This window comes from Chiloscyllium punctatum, chromosome 36, assembly GCF_047496795.1.
Source record: "Chiloscyllium punctatum isolate Juve2018m chromosome 36, sChiPun1.3, whole genome shotgun sequence".
Classification (NCBI taxonomy): Eukaryota; Metazoa; Chordata; class Chondrichthyes; order Orectolobiformes; family Hemiscylliidae; genus Chiloscyllium; species Chiloscyllium punctatum.
This window is the reverse complement of record NC_092774.1, coordinates 19,375,709-19,395,713: the sequence shown is the minus strand read 5'-3', so window position 1 is coordinate 19,395,713 and position 20,005 is coordinate 19,375,709. Positions and strand designations below refer to the sequence as shown.

The following is a 20,005-nucleotide window of genomic DNA, read 5'->3' as shown; positions in this document are numbered from 1 at the left end:
TGCTGAATGCCTTCTGAACCACCCTTCCAACCAGTGATGCAACTTTCGATGAAGTATGTACCTGAACCCACCACCCCCACCCCACCACCCCCACCCACCCCACCACCCCCACCCCCACCCCCCCACCCCACCCCCCCCACCCGACCACCCCCACCCGACCACCCCCACCCACCCCACACCCCCCCCACACCCCCACCCCCACCCCCACCCCCCCTGCCGCCACCCCACCCCCCCCCGCCGCCACCCCACCCCCGCCACCACCCCACCCCCGCCACCACCCCACCATATCCCTCTGTACAAGCCCTGCCCTTCCTTATTTTAGGAAAATGCAACCCCTCACTTATCTATACCTCTCTCATACACACGTTCTTTCTCAGATGTATACACACACACCCCCAACACCGTCTCACAGGCTTCTCCTCCATCACACTCCCTTTACAAAGCATGTGCACACATTCTCTCTCTCTCACACACACACACATAACGATGGGATGCATTTGCAGAATTATATTTGCAAATATATTCAATTTTGCACAAAAAGCACACAACACACAGGTAGTCAATCCATGTAATATCTTATAAATTCCTAGTTTGGAAATAGAACCAGTCCGATTTAAGATTGGGATACTGACACACCTTGCCTGCATTGTCTGGGCTGAGCTGTCACCAGTTTCAAAAAACAAACCTTAAATGATCTCGAGAATATGACTTAAAAATAGTTCTGGGATGTACACATTAACGAAACCAGCTACTCATTCACTGCTCTGAAACAGGACATTGGAAACTTAGTGCAGGAGGCTGCAAGAAATGAGCAGCTTTAAAACAAAAACTTGGAGCTTTCAATGAGAGCCTGAGTCTAGCAGAATGTTCAGGTAACCTTTATTGCATCCCAACATTGTTACAGCTTCAGATCCCCCCAGCAAAAAGGCAGAGAAAGAGTAGTTGTTTTTTAGACAGCTCAACAACAGGGGGAGGAGCAAGGGGCGGGGCAAGGCCAACAGCAGGTCCCCGCACAACGCCTGCATTACCTTGCACAGTTTACAAAAATCCCTTCCCCTTCAGAGACTCTCCACAGTGTGGGAGCAGGCCACTCGGCCCAAAGACTACACACCGATCCTCCGAAGGGTAACCCACCCACACAATTCCCCTAACCCTATTGCTCAACATTTACCCCTGACTAATGCACCGAACCTGCACATCCCTATGCACGATATCCCAACCCAATCTTGTCCCACCTGCCAGCAGGGGGCCCATATCCCCCCAGTTGCCTTTTAAATGTTGCAATTGTACCAGCCTCCACCACTTCCTCTGGCAGCTCATTCCATACACGTACCACCTTCTAAATGAAAAGGTTGCCTCTTATGTCTCTTTCATATCTTTCCCCTCTCACTGTAAACCTATGCCCTCTAGTTCTGGACTCCCCCATCCCAGGGAAAAGACTTTGTCTCTCTATCCTATACATGCCCCTCATGATTTTATAATCCTACAGAAGGTCACCCCCCCAGCCTCTGACGCTCCAGGGAAAACAGCCCCAGCCTGTTCTGTCTCTCCCTATAGCTCAAATCCTCCAGCCTTGGTAACATTCTTGTAAATCTTTTCTGAACCCTTAAGTTTCACAACATCTTTCTGATAGGAAGGGAACCAGAATTGCACACAATATTCCAACTGTACAGCAGTAACATGACCTCCCAACTCCTGTACTCAATATTCTGACCAATAAAGGAAAGCATACAAAACACCATCTTCACTATCCTGTCAACCTGCGATTCCACTTTCAAGGAGCTATGAACTTGCACTCCAAGGTCTCTTTGTTCAGCAACACTCCCTAAGACTTTACCATTAAATGTATAAGTCCTGCTAGGATTTGCTTTCCCAAAGTGCAGCACCTCTCATTTACCTAAATTAAACTCCATTTCCCACTTCTCAGCCCATTGGCCCATCTGATCAAGATCCCATTGTAATCTGAGGTAACCTCCTTCGTTGTCCACTACACCTCCGATTTTGGTGTCATCTGCAAACTTACTTACTATACCACTTATGCTCACATCCAAAACGTAGTGGGCCCATTATCTATTTTCAAAGTGGAATTTACAATATATTACATGTATTGACTGCCTGCAGATTGTGCAGTCTTTCAGCAAAGTAGAATGTTTAGGGTGCAGGTTTGCTCGCTGAGCTATAGGTTTGATATCCAGACATTTCATTACCTGGCGAGGTAACATCATCAGTGGTGACCTCCAAGTGAAGTGAAGCTGTTGTCTCCTACTTTCTATTTATATCTTTCTCCTGGGTGGGGTTCCGGGGGGGGGGGGGGGGGGGGGGGGTTTGCAAGGACTGCCACAAACACTACGTCAGACAAACAGGAAGAAAGTTAGCCACCAGGATACACTAACACCAGCTAGCCACAAAAAGACCCGACCCTCTATCCCTCGTAGCCCTACGTACGGATGAAAATAACCCCACAATTTCGACTGGGGCAAACTAAGCAAAGACATGCCAGAGAATTCCTAGAGGCCTGGCACTCCAACCACAACGCCAAAAACAAACACATAGATCTAGATGCCATCTATCATCCCCTCAGAAAATGAACAGGAAATGACATCACCACAAACCCCAGGAACCCTATCCAGGACAAACATATAAATAGAAAGCAGGAGACAACAGCTTCTGCTCCTCGGCCGCTGCCTGACCTGCTGTGCTTTTCCAGCACCACTCTAATCTAGACTATTCCAAAGATTCACGACCCTCTGGGAAAAGCAGTTCCTCATCTCAGTCTGAAAGCGACTCCCTCTAACCTTGAGGCCTAGTCTCACCCACCAGCAGAAATTACCGGACAGGGTAGGGCTTCATCCCCACAGTGCAATGACATTGGGAAGCTGTTTCCATTGGTAGGAGAGACTAGTACCAGAGGGCACAGCTTTAAGAATAAAGGGAAGAACTTTAGGAACAGAGATAAGCGATGTCGCCTTTTCTGCCGACAGCGAGGAGCATGGACAATGTGTTGGTGACACCAGTGAGCAGGTGCGTTGTTGTTCACACAGAGGAGCAGACACAATATGCTCTGTGGCGATGCTGGTGTTATTGACAGATGTTAAGTGTTCAAATGCCAAGAGGAGAAACAAAGGGTAGAGCCACAGTTCTTTTTACCCCAAGTGGCTCAACGTTTTATAGCTTTTGCATGTTGTCTGGCTGCTCAACTTTTTTTTAAAATGTCTTTTTGTCAGTGTAGGGGTGAGGTTCACAACTAGAGAGCACAGGTTTAGGGTGAGAGCAGAAAGATATTAAAAGGTACCTAAGGGGCAACTTTTCCATGTAGAGGGTGGTGCATGTATGGAATGAACTGCCAGAGGAAGTAGTGGAGGCCGGTATAATTACAGCATTTAAAACACATCTGGATGGGTATATGAACAGGAAGGGATTAGAGGGATGGGGGCGGGGGGACACTGCCACGTTTCGAGGAGCCCTGTCTACATTGGGAAAGCTCACTGCTCAATTTAAACAGATATTCCGACATCTAACGGAACGGCGTCATATCTAAAGGGGGAAATCTGCATTTTAAAGGGACGTGGACATTTTAGCGGGTATTTCTGCAAATAAAGAGGTTTAAATGGACAAGATTATATTTCAAAGGGATGTGAGCACATTCAAAGGGATATCTTCATATGTAAAGTGACGCAGTTATATCTAAATGAATCTACATTTCAAAGGGACGTTGCCCTATTTATAAGTAGAGACAATCTGTGTCCCAATGTTGAGTCTTAGAAAAGCTCTGCATTTAAATTACATTCTTGAGAAGGTAATTTATAGATTAGGGTGTAGAGGTTAGGGAGAATTGGCCGTGCTAAGTTACCCATAGTGACCAGGGATGTACAGGTTAGGGTGGCTTGGCCATGGGAAATACAGAGTAAGGGGTTGGGTTATGGGTGGGATACCATTCAGAGGGCCAGAGTGAAATAGATGGGCTGAATGGCCCGCTTCCACCTTGTCGGAATTCGATGACCCTCCCCACAAAGGAGCATTTTATCTGCATCTATCCTGTCAAGCCCCTTTCAGAAATCTACTGGTTTCAATAGAGGTATACAGCACAGAAACAGACACTTCGGTCCAATTTGTCCATGTTGACCAGGATTCCCAATCTAAACCAGTCCCACTTGCCTGCATTTGGCCCATATCCCTCTAAACCTTTCTATTCATGTATCCATCCGAATGCTGTTTCAATGTTGTAACCGTACCTGCATCTACCACATCCTCAGCAAGTTCATTCCACATGCAAATCACCCTCTTTCAAAATGTTGCCCCTCTGGTTCCTTTTAAATCTCTCTCCTCACATTAAAAAAAGCCCCCTAGTTTTGATTTCCCCTTCGCTAAGCAAGAGCCATTTGCTATTCACCTTACCTCCACTCTTCATGATTTTATCAATCTCAATGAGGTCACCCCCAACTTCCTGTGCTCCTGTGAATAAAGTCCCAGCCTCTCCTCATAACTCAAACCCTCCAGTCCTTCCAACATCCTGGTAAATCTTTATTAAACCCTCTCTAATAGTGTTCTTCCTATTACAGGGCCACCAGAACTGTACTCCGTACTCTGAATGTGCCCTCACCAACATCCTGTACAACCACAACATGATGTCCCAACCCCGATACTCAATGGGGTGAACAATGAAGGCAATGTTGCGAAATGCCACCTTAACCACCCTGACTAGCAGTAATGAAACTATCAAAGAACTATGTACCTGAACACCACCACCCCCCCCCCACCCCACACACACACACACACACACACACACACACACACACACACACACACATAAACTCACATGCACACAGATACACACACACTACTCTGTGGGGTGAAATTGTATTGGCAGAACTATATTTGCAGCTACATTCAAGTTTGTACAAAAAGCACACAATCTGCAGGCAGTCAATGCATGTAATATTTTACAAATTCAGACTTTGGAAACAGAACCAGTCTGATTCAAGATTGGAATACCAACAGACTGAAATCTCACCTTTAATGCATTGTCTGAGCAGACATGTCTTTTTTTTTATAAAACCTGAAGTCATCTCAAGAACATTGTTACACATTAATGAACCAAAGCCCACACCCATTCTAAGAGATGAAGACTATCTAAGTTTGTTCAATATATTCTATCAGTTGCATGACACTGATCTTTTGATGTAAGTTCTGTGTCTTATGATGCTGTTCTATGAGGCTTATGTGTCGATGAGGCAGGATGGTACAGATGAGGCGATTGAGAATTACAGATCACCGAGGAAGGATTGAAAGAGAGAGTTAAGAAGAGCAAAGAGAGGACACGAGCAGTCTTTAGCAAACAGAATAAAGGAGAACCCTAAAGCTTTCGATAGGTATGTGAGGAATAAAAGGATGATTAGGGTAGGAATAGGGCCAATCAAAGACAGAAGTGGGAAGTGGAGTGTGGGCCCTGTAGAGTTCGGAGAGAGGCTAAATGAACATTTCTCATCAGTGTTCACTCAGGAAAAGAATGAGGTACGAGATATTGGACTCGAAAGGACCGAGGTTGGTTACACACAGGTGTTATCAATTCAAGGAGGAGTGAAAGTGGACAAGTCCCCTGGGCTAGATGGGATTTATACAAGGATTCTCTGGGAAGCGAGGGAGGAGATAGCAGAGCCTTTGGCTTTGATATTTGAGTCGTCATTGTCTACGGGTTTAGTACCTGAGGACTGGAGGATTGCAAATGTGCCCTTATTCAAGAAGGGCAGCAGAGATGACCCAGGTAATTATAGACCAGTGAGTCTTACATCCATTGTAGAAAAGATTAGAAACTGGAAGAAGGCAGCGAATGGTGGTTGATGGAAAATATTCAGCCTGGAGTCCAGTTACTAGTGGTGTTCCACAAGGATCTGTTTTGGCACCACTGCTGTTTGTCATTTTTATAACTGACTTAGACACAGGCATAGGTGGATGGATTAGTAAATTTGCAGATGACACTAAAGTCGGTGGAGTACTGGACAGTTTGGAAGAATGTTACAAGTTGCAGGGGGATTGGATAAACTGCAGAATTGGGCTGAGAGGTGGCAAATGGAGTTCAATGCAGCTAAATGTGAGGTGATGCACTTCGGGAAGAATAACAGGATGGCAGAGTAGTTGGTCAATGGAAAGATTCTTGGTAGTGTGGATGTGCAGAGGGATCTTGGAGTCCATGTACATAGATCCCTGAAAGTTGCCACTCAGATGGGTAGTGCTGTGAAGAAGGCACACGGTGTGTTAGGTTTCATTCGTAGAAGGATTGAGTTCTGGAACCGCAATATCATGCTGCAACTATACAAAACACTGGTGCAGCCATATTTGGAATATTGTGTATAGTTCTGGTCGCCCAATTACAGAAAGGATGTGGAAGCATTGGAAAAGGTGCAGAGGAGATTTACCAGGATGTTGCCTGGTCTGGAGGGAGGGTCTTATGAGGAAAGGCTGAGAGACTTGGGTCTGTTCTCATTGGAAAGAAGAAGGCTAAGAGGGGATTTGATAGAGACATATAAGATGATCAGAGGATTAGATAGGGTAGACAGTGAAAGACTCTTTCCTAGCATGGTGACGTCAGCTTGTACAAGGGGACATAACTACAAATTGAGGGATGATAGATCTAAGATGGATTTCAGAGGCAAGTTCTTTATGCAGAGAGTGGTAAGGGCGTGGATTTCCCGACCTGCGAAGGTAGTCAACTCAGCCACATTAGGGAGATGTAAACAATCCTTAGATAAGCACATGGTTGATTTTGGGATAGTGTAGGGGGACAAGCTGAGAATAGTTCACAGGTCAGTGCAACATCGAGGGCTGAAGGGCCTGTTCTGCACTGTACTGTTCTATGTTCCATGTTCTAAACTTAGTGCAGGAGCCTGAAAGAAATGAGCAGCTTTAAAACAAAAACCTCTTGGAGCTCAAAGCGTTCAATGAGAGTCTGAGCCCGGTGGTAAGTTCAGGTAACCTTTATTGCAACCCAACTTTGTCACAGCTTCAGATCCCCCCAGCAAAAAGGCAGAGAAAAAGCAGTTGCTTTTTGAACAGCTCAAGGTCAAAGTGCACACACCACACGTCCCCTTGTCCCACCCCCCTCACTGTCTTTACTATTGGTCAGCACCAAGTTGTCCCTTTGTAATTGGATCCTTGGTACATCCGCAACCCGGAGGAAGTATTGCCTCACTCAGCAATTTTAACCCATACCCTGTCTCCAAGTAAGTGGCTCCCTGCTCATTTGCAAGGAAGGGGCAGTGTAGAGTCAACCAGACTGCTGTGGGTCTGGAGTCAGGTGTAGGCCAGACCGGGTAAAGGATGCAGCTGGAACGACTGAGTGAATCCTTTCCCCCAATGGTGGTTCCCTTCCCTAACAAGGGAGAGAGTGAATCAGATGGGGGCTTTCTCCCCCGCACCACCCCCTCCCTGAAACGGTCTCATTGTTAGATTCCGAACTCCACATTTCTGACCGAATACCGATTCTGCCATCTGTCTTGGCGGGATTCAAACCCGGGACTCCCCGGAACCGGGTTGATAGTCCAATCGATCCCCCTGCAATGGCACGTGAACTCGCTGATGGGTCAGCAGGTGGGAGGTGCGGGTGAAGCCCTTCCCGCACTGAGAGCAGGTGAACGGCCTCTCCCCGGTGTGGATCCGCTGGTGGGCCAGCAGGTTCGAGGAATCGCTAAAGGCCTTCCCACACTCGGGGCAGCTGAAGGGCCTCTCCCCCGTGTGGACGCGTCGGTGGCTCCGCAGGTTGGAGGAGCTGGTGAAGCCCTTCCCGCACTGAGAGCAGGTGAACGGCCTCTCCCCCGTGTGGATCTGCTGGTGGGTCAGCAGGGTGGAGGAATTGCTGAAGGCCTTCCCGCACTGAGAGCAGGTAAAGGGCCTCTCCCCCGTGTGGATCCGCTGGTGCCTCATCAGGGAGGAGACTTCGGTAAAGGCCTTCCCACACTCAGGGCAGCTGAAGGGCCTCTCCCCCGTGTGGGCCCGCTGGTGCCTCATCAGGGAGGAGATGTCAGTATAGGCCTTCCCACACTCGGGGCAGCTGAAGGGCCTCTCCCCGGTGTGGACACGCTGGTGTCTCCGCAGGGCGCAGCCGTGGGTAAAGGCCTTCCCACACTCGGGGCAGCTGAAGGGCCTCTCCCCCGTGTGGATACGCTGGTGCTTCTGCAGGGTGGAGACGTCTGTGAAGGCCTTCCCACATTCAGGGCAGCTGAAGGGCTTCTCCCCCGTGTGGATGCGCCGGTGGCTCCGCAGGGCAGAGGAATAACTGAAGGCCTTCCCACACTCGGGGCAGCTGAAGGGCCTCTCCCCCGTGTGGATCTGCTGGTGCCTCATCAGGGAGGAGATGTCGGTAAAGGCCTTCCCGCACTCGGGGCAGCTGAAGGGCCTCTCCCCAGTGTGGGCCCGCCGGTGCCTCATCAGGGAGGAGATGTCGGTATAGGCCTTCCCGCACTCGGGGCAGCTAAAGGGCCTCTCCCCCGTGTGGACACGCTGGTGCCTCATCAGGGAGGAGGAATATCTGAAGGCCTTCCCACAATCTGGACAGCTGAAGGGCCTCTCCCCCGTGTGGTCCCGCTGGTGGGCCAACAGGTGGGAGGAATGTCTGAAGGCCATCCCGCAGTCGGTGCAGGGGAATGGCCTCTCCCCGGTGTGACTGCGCTGATGAGTCTCCAGGGCAGACGGGACACGGAAGCCTTTCCCACAGTCACCACACTTCCACGGTTTCTCCACGGGGCGGGATTCCTCAGGTTTCTCCATAGCCACAGCTTCAGCTGCACACAAACACGTGTAGAGCCCCTCCCTGCCGTGAAGTCCCCTTCCCAGGCCGTATAACTGTTTCAGGCTCCACACACAGTGCGCTGTAACAGAGGGGTCTCTCGTCCAGTCCCACTGATGCTGAAAACGTCCTCAAACAGGAACCAAAAAGTGTAGATCCCTCTCACAGTAATCACAGTCAAAAATAGTTGCGGTCCCAATGGATTCAGAGACTGTCAGACATTGACATCAAAGTGAGGACTGCAGACACTGGAGAGTCAATCAAAAAGCACAGCAGGTCAGGCAGCATTTGGAGAGCAGGAGAGTCAATGTTTCGGGTGTAAGCCCTTCATTCGTTGATTTTGAAACTTCAGTCTTCAGATTTTCAAATACTCTGCAAAAAGGGATTACAAAAGGGATGATCAGTGCAGGGTAGAAATTCTGAACAATCAATTCTACTTTCTGTGGAATATCCTTTCCTTTTGTTATTCCACAAAATTGAAAGCACCATCCCACTCTCCCTTCCCCTCTGTTCTCACTCTGCTCTAACTAATTCCCCTGAAGATTCAGGATCTTACAGGGGCAGAAAAAGCAAAAACATCAAGACTGACATCTCTCTGAATTTTGGATACCTCCACCTGAAAGTTAATATCTTTCACAACACTGGGATCCTGCTGAGAGTGAACAGGTCTGATTTTGGGAAGCAATAAAAGTGTCAATTCAGGGTGAACCTGCAATGCAGCTTCTTGAGGAAGGACCAGACACAAAATGGTTAACGTCCCTGGGAAGGTGGGAGCAAAATGAGACATCAAGGCATTAACACCAACACACTTCAGTCCAACTCTTTTGCTTCCAGTCAGGAGAAAATGAGGACTGCAGATGCTAGAGATCAGAGCTGAAAATCTGTTGCTGGAAAAACACAACAGGTCAGGCAGCATACAAGGAGCAGGAGAATCGACGCTTCGGGCATGAGCCCTTCTTCAGGGCTCACGCCTGGTTCGTCAATTCTCCTGATCCTTGGATGCTGCTTGACCTGCTGCGCTTTTCCAACAACACATTTTCAGCTGCTTCCAGTCAGGGCAAAACATGCTCTGAAAGTCCAGCCTTCACAACCACACTTCTGCTTTCACTGAAGACAATTAGAGTCACACAGCACGGAAACAGAACCTTTGGCCCAACCTGCCCAGATATCCTAAATTAATCTAGTCAAATTTGCCATCACTTGCCCCCTATATGGGCCGGGTGCTGACAGCTGGGACTAAATTGGGTTGGCTCTCTTGTCAGCAAGGACAGAGTTGGACCGAAGGGTCTGTTTCTGTGCTGTACATCTCTATGACTCCAGTCACATTTGCCATCACTTGGCCCTGACCCACCTGAACCCTTCATATTCAGATGCCCATCCAGGAGCCTTTTAACTTGTCATCGTACCAGCACCCACCACTTCCTCTGGCAGCTCACTCCATCGCTCAAGCGACTCCACGTTGAAAGCATCTGGTCTGGTGCACCAGATGACACCAGGATAATCTCAGATCGTTCCAGATCGCATCGATACTCAGTCAGTGACTTTCCCGATCAGGATGTTGTACGTGATCAAACAGGTCAGTGAGTAGGCGATCCCCCACCTCTTAGTTCAAGTATCTCTACGAGAACTCCCTTGCTGGAGGGTCCCTTGAAGACACTTCAACTGGATTTCATTGAGTTGGAGAAATGAGTTGAGTTGCTATAAATATGTTTTGCTTATTGCTGATGTCTTTTCGAAGTGGATTGAAGCCTACCCTCCTCCTAACGCTACTGCTGAGACTGTGATAAAGATTTTGCTTAAGGAAAGAATTCCCCCCTTCAGTATACCTGCATGCATTAGCTCAGACAATGGACCACACTTTGCATGTAATATTAACGGAGAACTCTGTTCCCAGCTTTGTATTTGTCGGGAACTGCACGGTGCTTATCATCCTCAGGTGACCAGCCTTGTTGAATTTTTAACCAGACTCAAGACTAACCTTGCCAAATTAATGGCCGAATCTGGCCTCTCCTGGTTATGTTAATCCCTGTGGCCTTATTCCAGATGTGATCCATGTCTGCGGGCAAGACACGACTGTCTCCAGCTGAGAGTCTCTCTGGTCACCCCCTCCGTACCCCTTGGAACGGTTCGGCTCCCTTCTCAGTCCATGTCCACCACGTGACCGAAGCAATCATTGGTTATGTTCTTGCTCTAACTAGTGTTATGCGTGCCTTTCACTCTCAGGAGCATGCGGCCTACAGCGATGTTCCCTCCGTTTCAGCCTCATCACGGGTAGAGCCCAGTTCGTTGGTGCTCGTCAAGAACTGGACTGGCAAAGGTCTCCAACCTCGTTGGGATGGCCCCTTCCAGGTTCTACTTCCAACCCCTATGGCGGTCACAGTCGCTGGGCACTCAGCTTGGGTCCAACTGCACCGTTGTAAATTGATTGACCGCACCAATCAAAAGGGGGAAAGACGAGGAGAGAATTCTGGAATCCCAACAAAAGGAGTGGACCCTGTCCATTTGGGTTTTTGAATCTTGCTGTTGTTCTAATGTTAATCTTATTACAGATACTTGAACTAAGAGGAGGAACATGTGGGGGATCACTTATCTCCTCACCTTTCTGATCACGTACAACATCCTGATGGGGAAAGCCACTAAGTATGGATGGGACCAGGAATGATCAGAGGTTATCACCACCCATACTGAGGAGATGTCGTCCAGTGCACCGGACCAGACGCCTTTGACGTGTGGAACGTGATGAAGATTGATTATTGTAATGGACTCTTCCATCAGAAAGACCAGATGGTCCATCTGGACAGTAGAAATCAGGGGGAGTTACCATGTCTTTACCGAACCTGTCTTTTTGATCTTACCTGCAGACGCAAGCCTAGTGAGGATAAAAATGATCAACCCCGTCATTATGGTAAATATTTTAAGGACGCCCAGGAACACCATCCCTTTTTGTAGGACGGGCCGATTCGAGAAAAGGGAAGCCTGATAGGGGAAACTCCTCAATCCACAAGGAACTTATTTATACAGGCCCACAGAACGCTCTTCACACCAGAGGCGGTAGTATGTTACTCCTCTCTATCGGGAGATGACTGACTTGCCCCGTCCCCAGTCCCCGAATCCAATCTATTCGTCAGACTCCCTCCTGCCGACCCTCCGCGGTAATTAACTCCCATCCCTGAGCTGACAGGGTCTGCTCCCGTCCTGGATTCACTCCCATTGCTCCAAGTGAACAGATTTTCCCGCCCCACCATTTGCCCAGACGGAGGGATTTTCATTCATTCAGTGTCACTTCCGCGTTGTGACGCCACAATAGGAGCGGGTGGGCGGGGCCAAGCCGGGCGCACGCATTGCGCCTGCGCTGTCCTGTCCTGCACCGTTTGCAACCATCCCTTCGCTTCAGAGAATCCCCACAGTGTGGGAGCAGGCCACTCGGCCCAACGAGTCCACACCTAACCCTCTGAAGGGGAACCCACCCATACTGCTCTACATTACCCTGACAAATACACCTAACCTGCACATCCCTGGGCACTGTGGGTAATTTCGCACGGCCAATCCCAATCAAGGCCAGTGAGCAATGTAGTGATGTGGGAAATGAACATCACAGAATGATGGAGACAAGGAGAGGAAATGTACCAGCAATTAAATCTGGATTGCAAAGATCTAAACCGAAAACAGGGTGTCTGCATGTGTGCTGCACTGTTACAAAAGTGAATGAATTGACTGCACACATTGAAGAGAATAATTATGGTCTGAGACTCCTTACAGAGACGTGGCTTCAGGACGACAAGGATTAGTCCTTGAACGTCGAGGGGGGTAGTCAAACGGGAAGCTAGGTGAAGGCAGAGGGTTGGCATTGCAAATCAAAACACTGATCACAGTAATCCGGTGTCAGGTCGGATTTCAGGTCCTGGCTTCTCTGTCCTCTGTTGATCTCCCTGTTCTCAAAGAGCAAGATGTTCAGCTCTGCTGAAGTTTTGATTCCCCAACACCCCACCCCTCAACCCTTTTACACCTTCCAGAACAATACAACATTCAGTCAATCGAAACCCAATCCACTATCTCCCAGCCTGACAACCGACCAGTCACAGAGTGTAGGCGTACCAGGGAATCAAACAAGAAAAGTGAAACAAAAAAAACAGAAATAAATACGTGCTCATGCTTAATGTTTGTCAATAGGAAGTAAACCAGAAATAGGGGTCTCCCAGGATTCTGATAGTGCCCTACTTGAGGAATTCTCTTTCCCTTACATGTAACTGTTCGTACGTAGCTATGATTTACAACAATATTTACACCAACAGAAATAAAGCATCTGTTACCAAATAGACAGAGATACACAGCACGGAAATAAACTTTTTTGCTGTAAGCACACACAAGTCCTTGGGGGTGAATTTGCATTTGCAGAATTATATTTTCAGATAAATTCTATTTTGCTCAAAAATGCACAATCTGCAAGCTGTCAGAACATATTGTATTTTATAAATTCCTACTTTAGAAACAGAACTAGTCAGATTCAAGGTGGGGATAAAGACAGACTCTGACTTTTAACGCATTGTCTGAGCTGAGATTGGATTAGATTCCCTAGAGTACGGAAACAGGCCCTTTGGCCCAACAGGTCCACACTAACCTTCCAAAGAGTAACCCACCAGGCCCCATTCCCCATATTTACCCCCTGACCAATGCATGTAACACACTGGGCAATTTAAGCATGGCCAATTCACCTCACCTGCATATTTTTGGATTGTGGGAGGAAACCGGAGCACCTGGAGAAATCTCATGCAGACACGGGGAGAATGTGCAAACTCCACACAGACTGTGGCGAGTGGCTGGAATTGAACCTGGGTCCCAAGCGCTGTGAGGCAGAATTAAGAACCACTGAGCCACCGTGCCGCCCAGATGTTGTTACCTTTTGTTATAAAACCTTATGTTATTGAGATTTAGATATGAATGGTAGTTGTAACCCACTGTAAAAGATGAGAGGGGTAACAATCCAGATTTGTTCAATATATCATTTCACGAGCAGGCATTGTCATGTTTTTCCATAAATTCTGTGCGTTCTAATCTTATACTCCGCAACCACCTGATGATAGAGCAGTGCTCCGAAAGCTAGTGCTACTTCCAAATAAACCTGTTGGGCTATAACCTGGTGTTATGTGATGTTTAACTTTGTCCAGGTTCAGGTGGATTGACCATGTTCAGTTACCCAGTGTTCAGTGGCTTCGATTGGATTGGCTGTGCTAAATTACCCATGGTGTCCAGGTAGGTGCAAGTTAGAGTGGATTTGCTATGCTAAATTACTCAGTGCCCAGTAACGTGCAGATTAGGTGGGCTAGCCATGGGAAATTCACAGTAATAAAAGCAGGAGTCAACCATTTGGCCCATCCAGCGTGCCCCGTTCTTCATTGTGATCATGGCCGATCTATCCATCGTCTCAGCTCCTCCTAGCAGCATTGCCCCAACTACCCTTAATTCCCTAACCATGCAAAAACCCATTTTGAATATACTTAATGAAGACAATTCCATAGATTCACTATAGTCCAGGAAGAGCAGTAGTCCTCACTTTCTCCTCCTCATCTCTGTCCTAAATCTACTCCCCCTAGTCTTGAGGTCTGGTCTTACCCACCAGCAGAAATGACTGGATAGGGTACGGCTTCATCCCCACAGTGTAATGAATTCCCACTTTCCACCAAAATCTGGGATGTACTCACTCACTTAGTCGCTGTCTCACAAATGCAAGATTTCATTGTAACTTCTTCTGCTCCCAGTAAGGATAAAACATCTTTGAAAGCTGGTCTGAAAGTCCAGTCTTCACAACCACACTTCTGCTTTCGCCAAAGACGATTAGTGTCGTACAGCACAGAAACAGACCCTTTGGTCCAATTCATCTGATCAGATATCCTAAACTAATTTAGTCTCATTTGTCTGCATGTACCCCATATCCCTCCGAACCCTTCCTATTCATATCCCCATCCGGATGCTTTTTAAATGTTGTAATTGTACCAGCCGTCACCACTCCCTCTGGCAGCTCGTTCCATACATGCACCACTCTCTGCGTGAAGTTGCCCCTCAGGTCCCTTTGAAATCATTCCCCTCTCACCTCAAACATATGCCCTCGAGCTTTGGACTCCCTTACCCTGGGGAAAAGACCTTGGGTATTCACCATATCCATGCCTCTTACAAACGTTTATCAGGTCACCCCTCAGACTCTGATGCTTCAGGTGAGGATCTAAAATTTGAATTTAGGGTATTGTCAGACTCAACAAGTATATGTAGATTTTTACTAACCACAAAATGGCTTTTCAATTTAAAATAATACAACAAAATGGCTGAGAATAATGATTGAACTCTGTGAACTTGTCCTGCTGTTTTGCAGAATTAAGCTACAATCCAAAGATAAGAGGACAATGGAGTTTGTTTAAAATGAACACGGACACATTAATTGACCATTTGAACTAACCTTGAGCTGCTACCATGGCATGATGATTTACGTAATTAAGACCCCTTTCCCAGGAAATATCATTGGATTAACCTGCTCTAAATCATGTCACCTTATTACATTTGATTGGTCTTTTCTTGTAATTAAGGCTGTACTGTCTCTTAAAAAAACCTAAATAAATAACGTGTCATTTTCAAATGTAATTGCACAACTTCGCCATGGAACACAGAAGCTTTAATCACTGTGTTGTTGGACAGAATTGGGTCAAGATGCCTTATTAAACTGATAACCTTGCTTTGTACAGACTGCATTTCATTGATTCTTTAGACCAATCGCGAACTAAAAGGCCCCTTAAGAGGGGTCTAGATCTTCACTCTGGATAGCTTGACCTGGCCAATTAACCCTAACCTGCACATTCCTGGGAACTATAGGTAATTTAGCGTGGCCAATCCATTCTAAGCTGCGCATCCCTGGACACTATGTGTAATTTAGCACAGCCAATTTACACAAACCTGCACCTCCCTGGGCACTGAGAGTACTTTAGCATGATCAATCCAACCTAACCTGGACAAAGTAAAAAAAAAATCACACACACCCAGGTTATTGTCCAACAGGTTTATTTGGAAGGACCAGCATTTGGAGTGCTGCTCCTTCATCAGGTGGTTGTGGAGAAGATCATAACGCACAGAATTTATAGAAAAACATTACGGTGTCCTGCCACTGAAATGATATATTGAACAAACCTGGATTGTTAAGCCTTTCAGCTTTCATAGTGGTCTGCAGGTATCATTAATATGTAAATCCCAGAACTTCCTGAAAGACACTTCCTTGAAATAACTTAAGGTTTTATAACAAAAGGTGTCATCTCAGCTCAGACCATGCGTTAAAGGTGTGAGATCAGAGTCTGTCTATATCCCAATCTTGAATCAGACTAGTTCTATTTCCAAGGCAGGAATTTATAAAATATTACCTGGATTGACTGCCTGCATGAACTGCCGAGTCTCACCCACCAGCTGAAATAAATGGATAGGGTTGGGCTTCATCCCACAGTGCAAAGAATTCCCATTTACCACCAAAATCCCAGATGTACTTCCTTACTCAGTTGCTCTCTCACAAATGCAAGACTTGATTACATTCTTCTGCTCCCAATAAGGGCAAAACACTGGGTGCCTCCGAGCAGAGCGCTTTAGGGAACATCTCCGGGACACCCGCACCAATCAACCACACCGCCCCGTGGCCCAACATTTCAACTCCCCCTCCCACTCTGCCGAGGACATGGAGACCCTGGGCCTCCTTCGCTGCCGCTCCCTCACCACCAGACACCTGGAGGAAGAACGCCTCATCTTCCGCCTCGGAACACTTCAATCCCAGGGCATCAATGTGGACTTCAACAGCTTCCTCATTTCCCCTTCCCCCACCTCACCCTAGTTCAAAATTTCCAGCTCAGCACTGTCCCCATGACTTCTCCGGACTTGTCCTACCTGCCTATCTCTTTTTCCACCAAGCCACTCCACCCTCTCCTCCCTGACCTATCACCTTCATCCCCTTCCCCACTCACCTATTGTACTCTATGCTACTTTCTCCCCACCCCCACCCTCCTCTAGCTTATCTCTCCACGCTTCAGGCTCTCTGCCTTTATTCCTAATGAAGTGCTTTTGCCCGAAACGTTGATTTCGCTGCTCCTTGGATGCTGCCTGAACTGCTGTGCCTTTCCAGCACCACTAATCCAGAATCTGGTTTCCAGCATCTGCAGTCATTGTTTTTACATCTTTGAAAGCTGCTCAGAAAGTCCAGTCTTCACAACCACACTTCTGCTTTCACAGCATGGAAGCAGACCTTACGGCCCAACTTGTCTGTGCCGACCACATATCTGAAATTAATCTAGTCCCGTTTGCCAGCACGTAACCCATACAACTCCAAACCATCCCGATGCATTTTAAATATAATCGTATCAGCCTCCACCAACTCTTCTAGCAGTTTGTTTCATATATGCACAACTGTCTCTGTGAAAAAGTTGTCCTTCACGTCCCATTTAAATCATTCCCCTCTCAGCTCAAACAAATGTCCTCTAGCTTTGGACTCCCCTACCCTGGGGAAATTTCTGATGAAGGGCTTTTGCCCGAAACGTCGATTTTCCTGCTCCTCTGATGCTGCCTGACCTGCTGTGCTTTTCCAGCACCACTCTGATCTAAACTCTGGTTTCCAGCATCTGCAGTCCTCCCTTTTGCCTAGGTCGAACCCTCTACCTGTCTACACCTGTGCCCACCTCACCAACCAGCACACCCTTTATCTGCATCGCCCCCTACACCCATCCCCAATCCTGAAGAAGGGTTACACCCGAAACGTTGACTTCTCCACCTCCTGATACTGACTGGCTTGCTGTGTTCTTCCAGCCGCCCGCCTGTGTATTTTGTCAATTGAGACACAGACCTGGAGCACCGTTTCCAGATTCTGTCCCCATCCCGACACACTCCCTTTCCTTTTAGTTGCTGCAAGTCAACAACTGAATCCCAGAATGAAAAAAATAAATGGAAAAGGTGACAAGAGAAGAGAGTGCCGTACTCACAGATAATGGACAGAGGGTGGAATTTGCAGTCTGGGATGAAGCTCAATGTTCATTCAGACACGAGCAGGAGCAGCAGCAGCAGCTTCAGAACCTCATGGTCCAACTTCCGCATTCAGACAATGGGGTGACTTTGATTGGCAGGAGGACCAATGTCCTTCCGGTCCTCCTGTGCTCCCTATTGGTCAATCAAAAGAAGGTCTCGCGTTTTATTTGCCGACAGCGATTCGCATGCGCACCAATTTTTGCTGACACCGGCGAGCATGCGTACTGCGTTGCTGACACCGGCAAACATGCGCAGTATGCTCTTTGAGGCTGCTGCTGTCATTGACAGATTTGAAGTGTCCAAATGCCAACAGGGAAAAAAGGGGTAGAGCCACAATTTTTTTTTCCACCCCCCCCGCACACACACCACACCTCCCCTCCTCCTCACCCCCCCCCACACACCACACCTCCCCTCCTCCTCACCCCCCCCCACACACCACACCTCCCCTCCTCCTCACCCCCCCCACACACCACACCTCCCCTCCTCCTCACCCCCCCCACACACCACACCTCCCCTCCTCACCCCCCCCCGCACACACACCACACCTCCCCTCCTCCTCACCCCCCCCACACACCACACCTCCCCTCCTCCTCACCCCTCCCCCACACACCACACCTACCCTCCTCCTCACCCCCCCCGCACAAACACCACACCTCCCCTCCTCCTCACCCCCCCCACACACCACACCTCCCCTCCTCCTCACCCCCCCCACACACCACACCTCCCCTCCTCCTCACCCCCCCCCGCACACACCACACCTCCCCTCCTCCTCACCCCCCCCGCGCACACACCACACCTCCCCTCCTCCTCACCCCCCCCGCACACACACCACACCTCCCCTCCTCCACACCCCCCCCCACACACCACACCTCCCCTCCTCCTCACCCCCCCCGCACACACACCACACCTCCCCTCCTCCTCACCCCCCCCGCACACACACCACACCTCCCCTCCTCCTCACCCCCCCCCGCACACACACCACACCTCCCCTCCTCCTCACCCCCCCCCGCACACACACCACACCTCCCCTCCTCCTCACCCCCCCCCGCACACACACCACACCTCCCCTCCTCCTCACCCCCCCCCGCACACACACCACACCTCCCCTCCTCCTCACCCCCCCCCGCACACACACCACACCTCCCCTCCTCCTCACCCCCCCCCGCACACACACCACACCTCCCCTCCTCCTCACCCCCCCCCGCACACACACACCTCCCCTCCTCCTCACCCCCACCCCCACACACCACACCTCCCCTCCTCCTCACCCGCCCACCCCCCGCACACACACCTCCCCTCCTCCTCACTCCCCCGCACACACACCACACCTCCCCTCCTCCTCACCCCCCCCCCCGCACACACGCCACACCTCCCCTCCTCCTCACCCCCCCCCGCACACACACCACACCTCCCCTCCTCCTCACCCCCCCCGCACACACACCACACCTCCCCTCCTCCTCACCCGCCCACCCCCCACACCACACCTCCCCTCCTCCTCACCCCCCCGCACACACCACACCTCCCCTCCTCCTCACCCCCCCCCACACACCACACCTCCCCTCCTCCTCACCCGCCCACCCCCCGCACACACACCTCCCCTCCTCCTCACTCCCCCGCACACACACCACACCTCCCCTCCTCCTCACCCCCCCCGCACACACACCACACCTCCCCTCCTCCTCACCCCCCCCGCACACACACCACACCTCCCCTCCTCCTCACCCCCCCCCGCACACACACCACACCTCCCCTCCTCCTCACCCCCCCCACCCTGTCTTTACTATTGGGTAAAAACAATGACTGCAGATGCTGGAAACCAGATTCTGGATTAGTGGTGCTGGAAGAGCACAGCGGTTCAGGCAGCAGCAGAGGAGCAGTAAAATCGATGTTTTGGGAAAAAGCCCTTCATCAGGAATAAAGGCAGAGAGCCTGAAGCGTGGAGAGACTAGTGAGAGGAGGGTGGGGGAGTGAAGAAAGTAGCATAGAGTACAATAGGCGAGTGGGGGAGGGGATGAAGGTGATAGGTCAAGGCGGAGGGTGGAGTGGATAGGTGGAAAAGAAAATAGAAAGGACAAGTCATGGGGACAGTGCTGAGCTGAAAGTTTGGAACTAGGGTGAGGTGGGGGAAGAGGAAATGAGGAAACTGTTGAAGTCCACATTGATGTCCTGGGGTTGAAGTGTTCCGAGGCA

The 20,005-nt window shown here is 49.4% G+C and overlaps 2 protein-coding genes across 4 annotated transcripts in view; one reads left to right on the top strand and one right to left on the bottom strand.

Moving 5' to 3' along the window:
* Positions 1 to 20,005, top strand: part of LOC140461035 (uncharacterized) — a 205,070-nt gene that overhangs the window by 77,501 nt on the left and 107,564 nt on the right. The gene's annotated exons all lie outside the window — the stretch shown is intronic.
* The window catches only part of LOC140460831 (uncharacterized), a 243,853-nt gene that overhangs the window by 215,409 nt on the left and 8,439 nt on the right, over positions 1 to 20,005 (bottom strand). For 2 of the 3 annotated variants that reach the window (XR_011954371.1, XR_011954372.1), the window contains exon 3: positions 17,773 to 17,947. Coding sequence is in view for 1 of the 3 variants with exons in the window: in XM_072555484.1 (XP_072411585.1) it covers positions 7,690 to 8,760 (1,071 nt within the window). In the remaining 2 variants the exon portion in view is untranslated. Of the gene's footprint in view, positions 1 to 7,689; positions 9,152 to 17,772; positions 17,948 to 20,005 lie in introns of all 3 variants that reach the window. The other variant, XM_072555484.1, reaches the window with a different exon arrangement.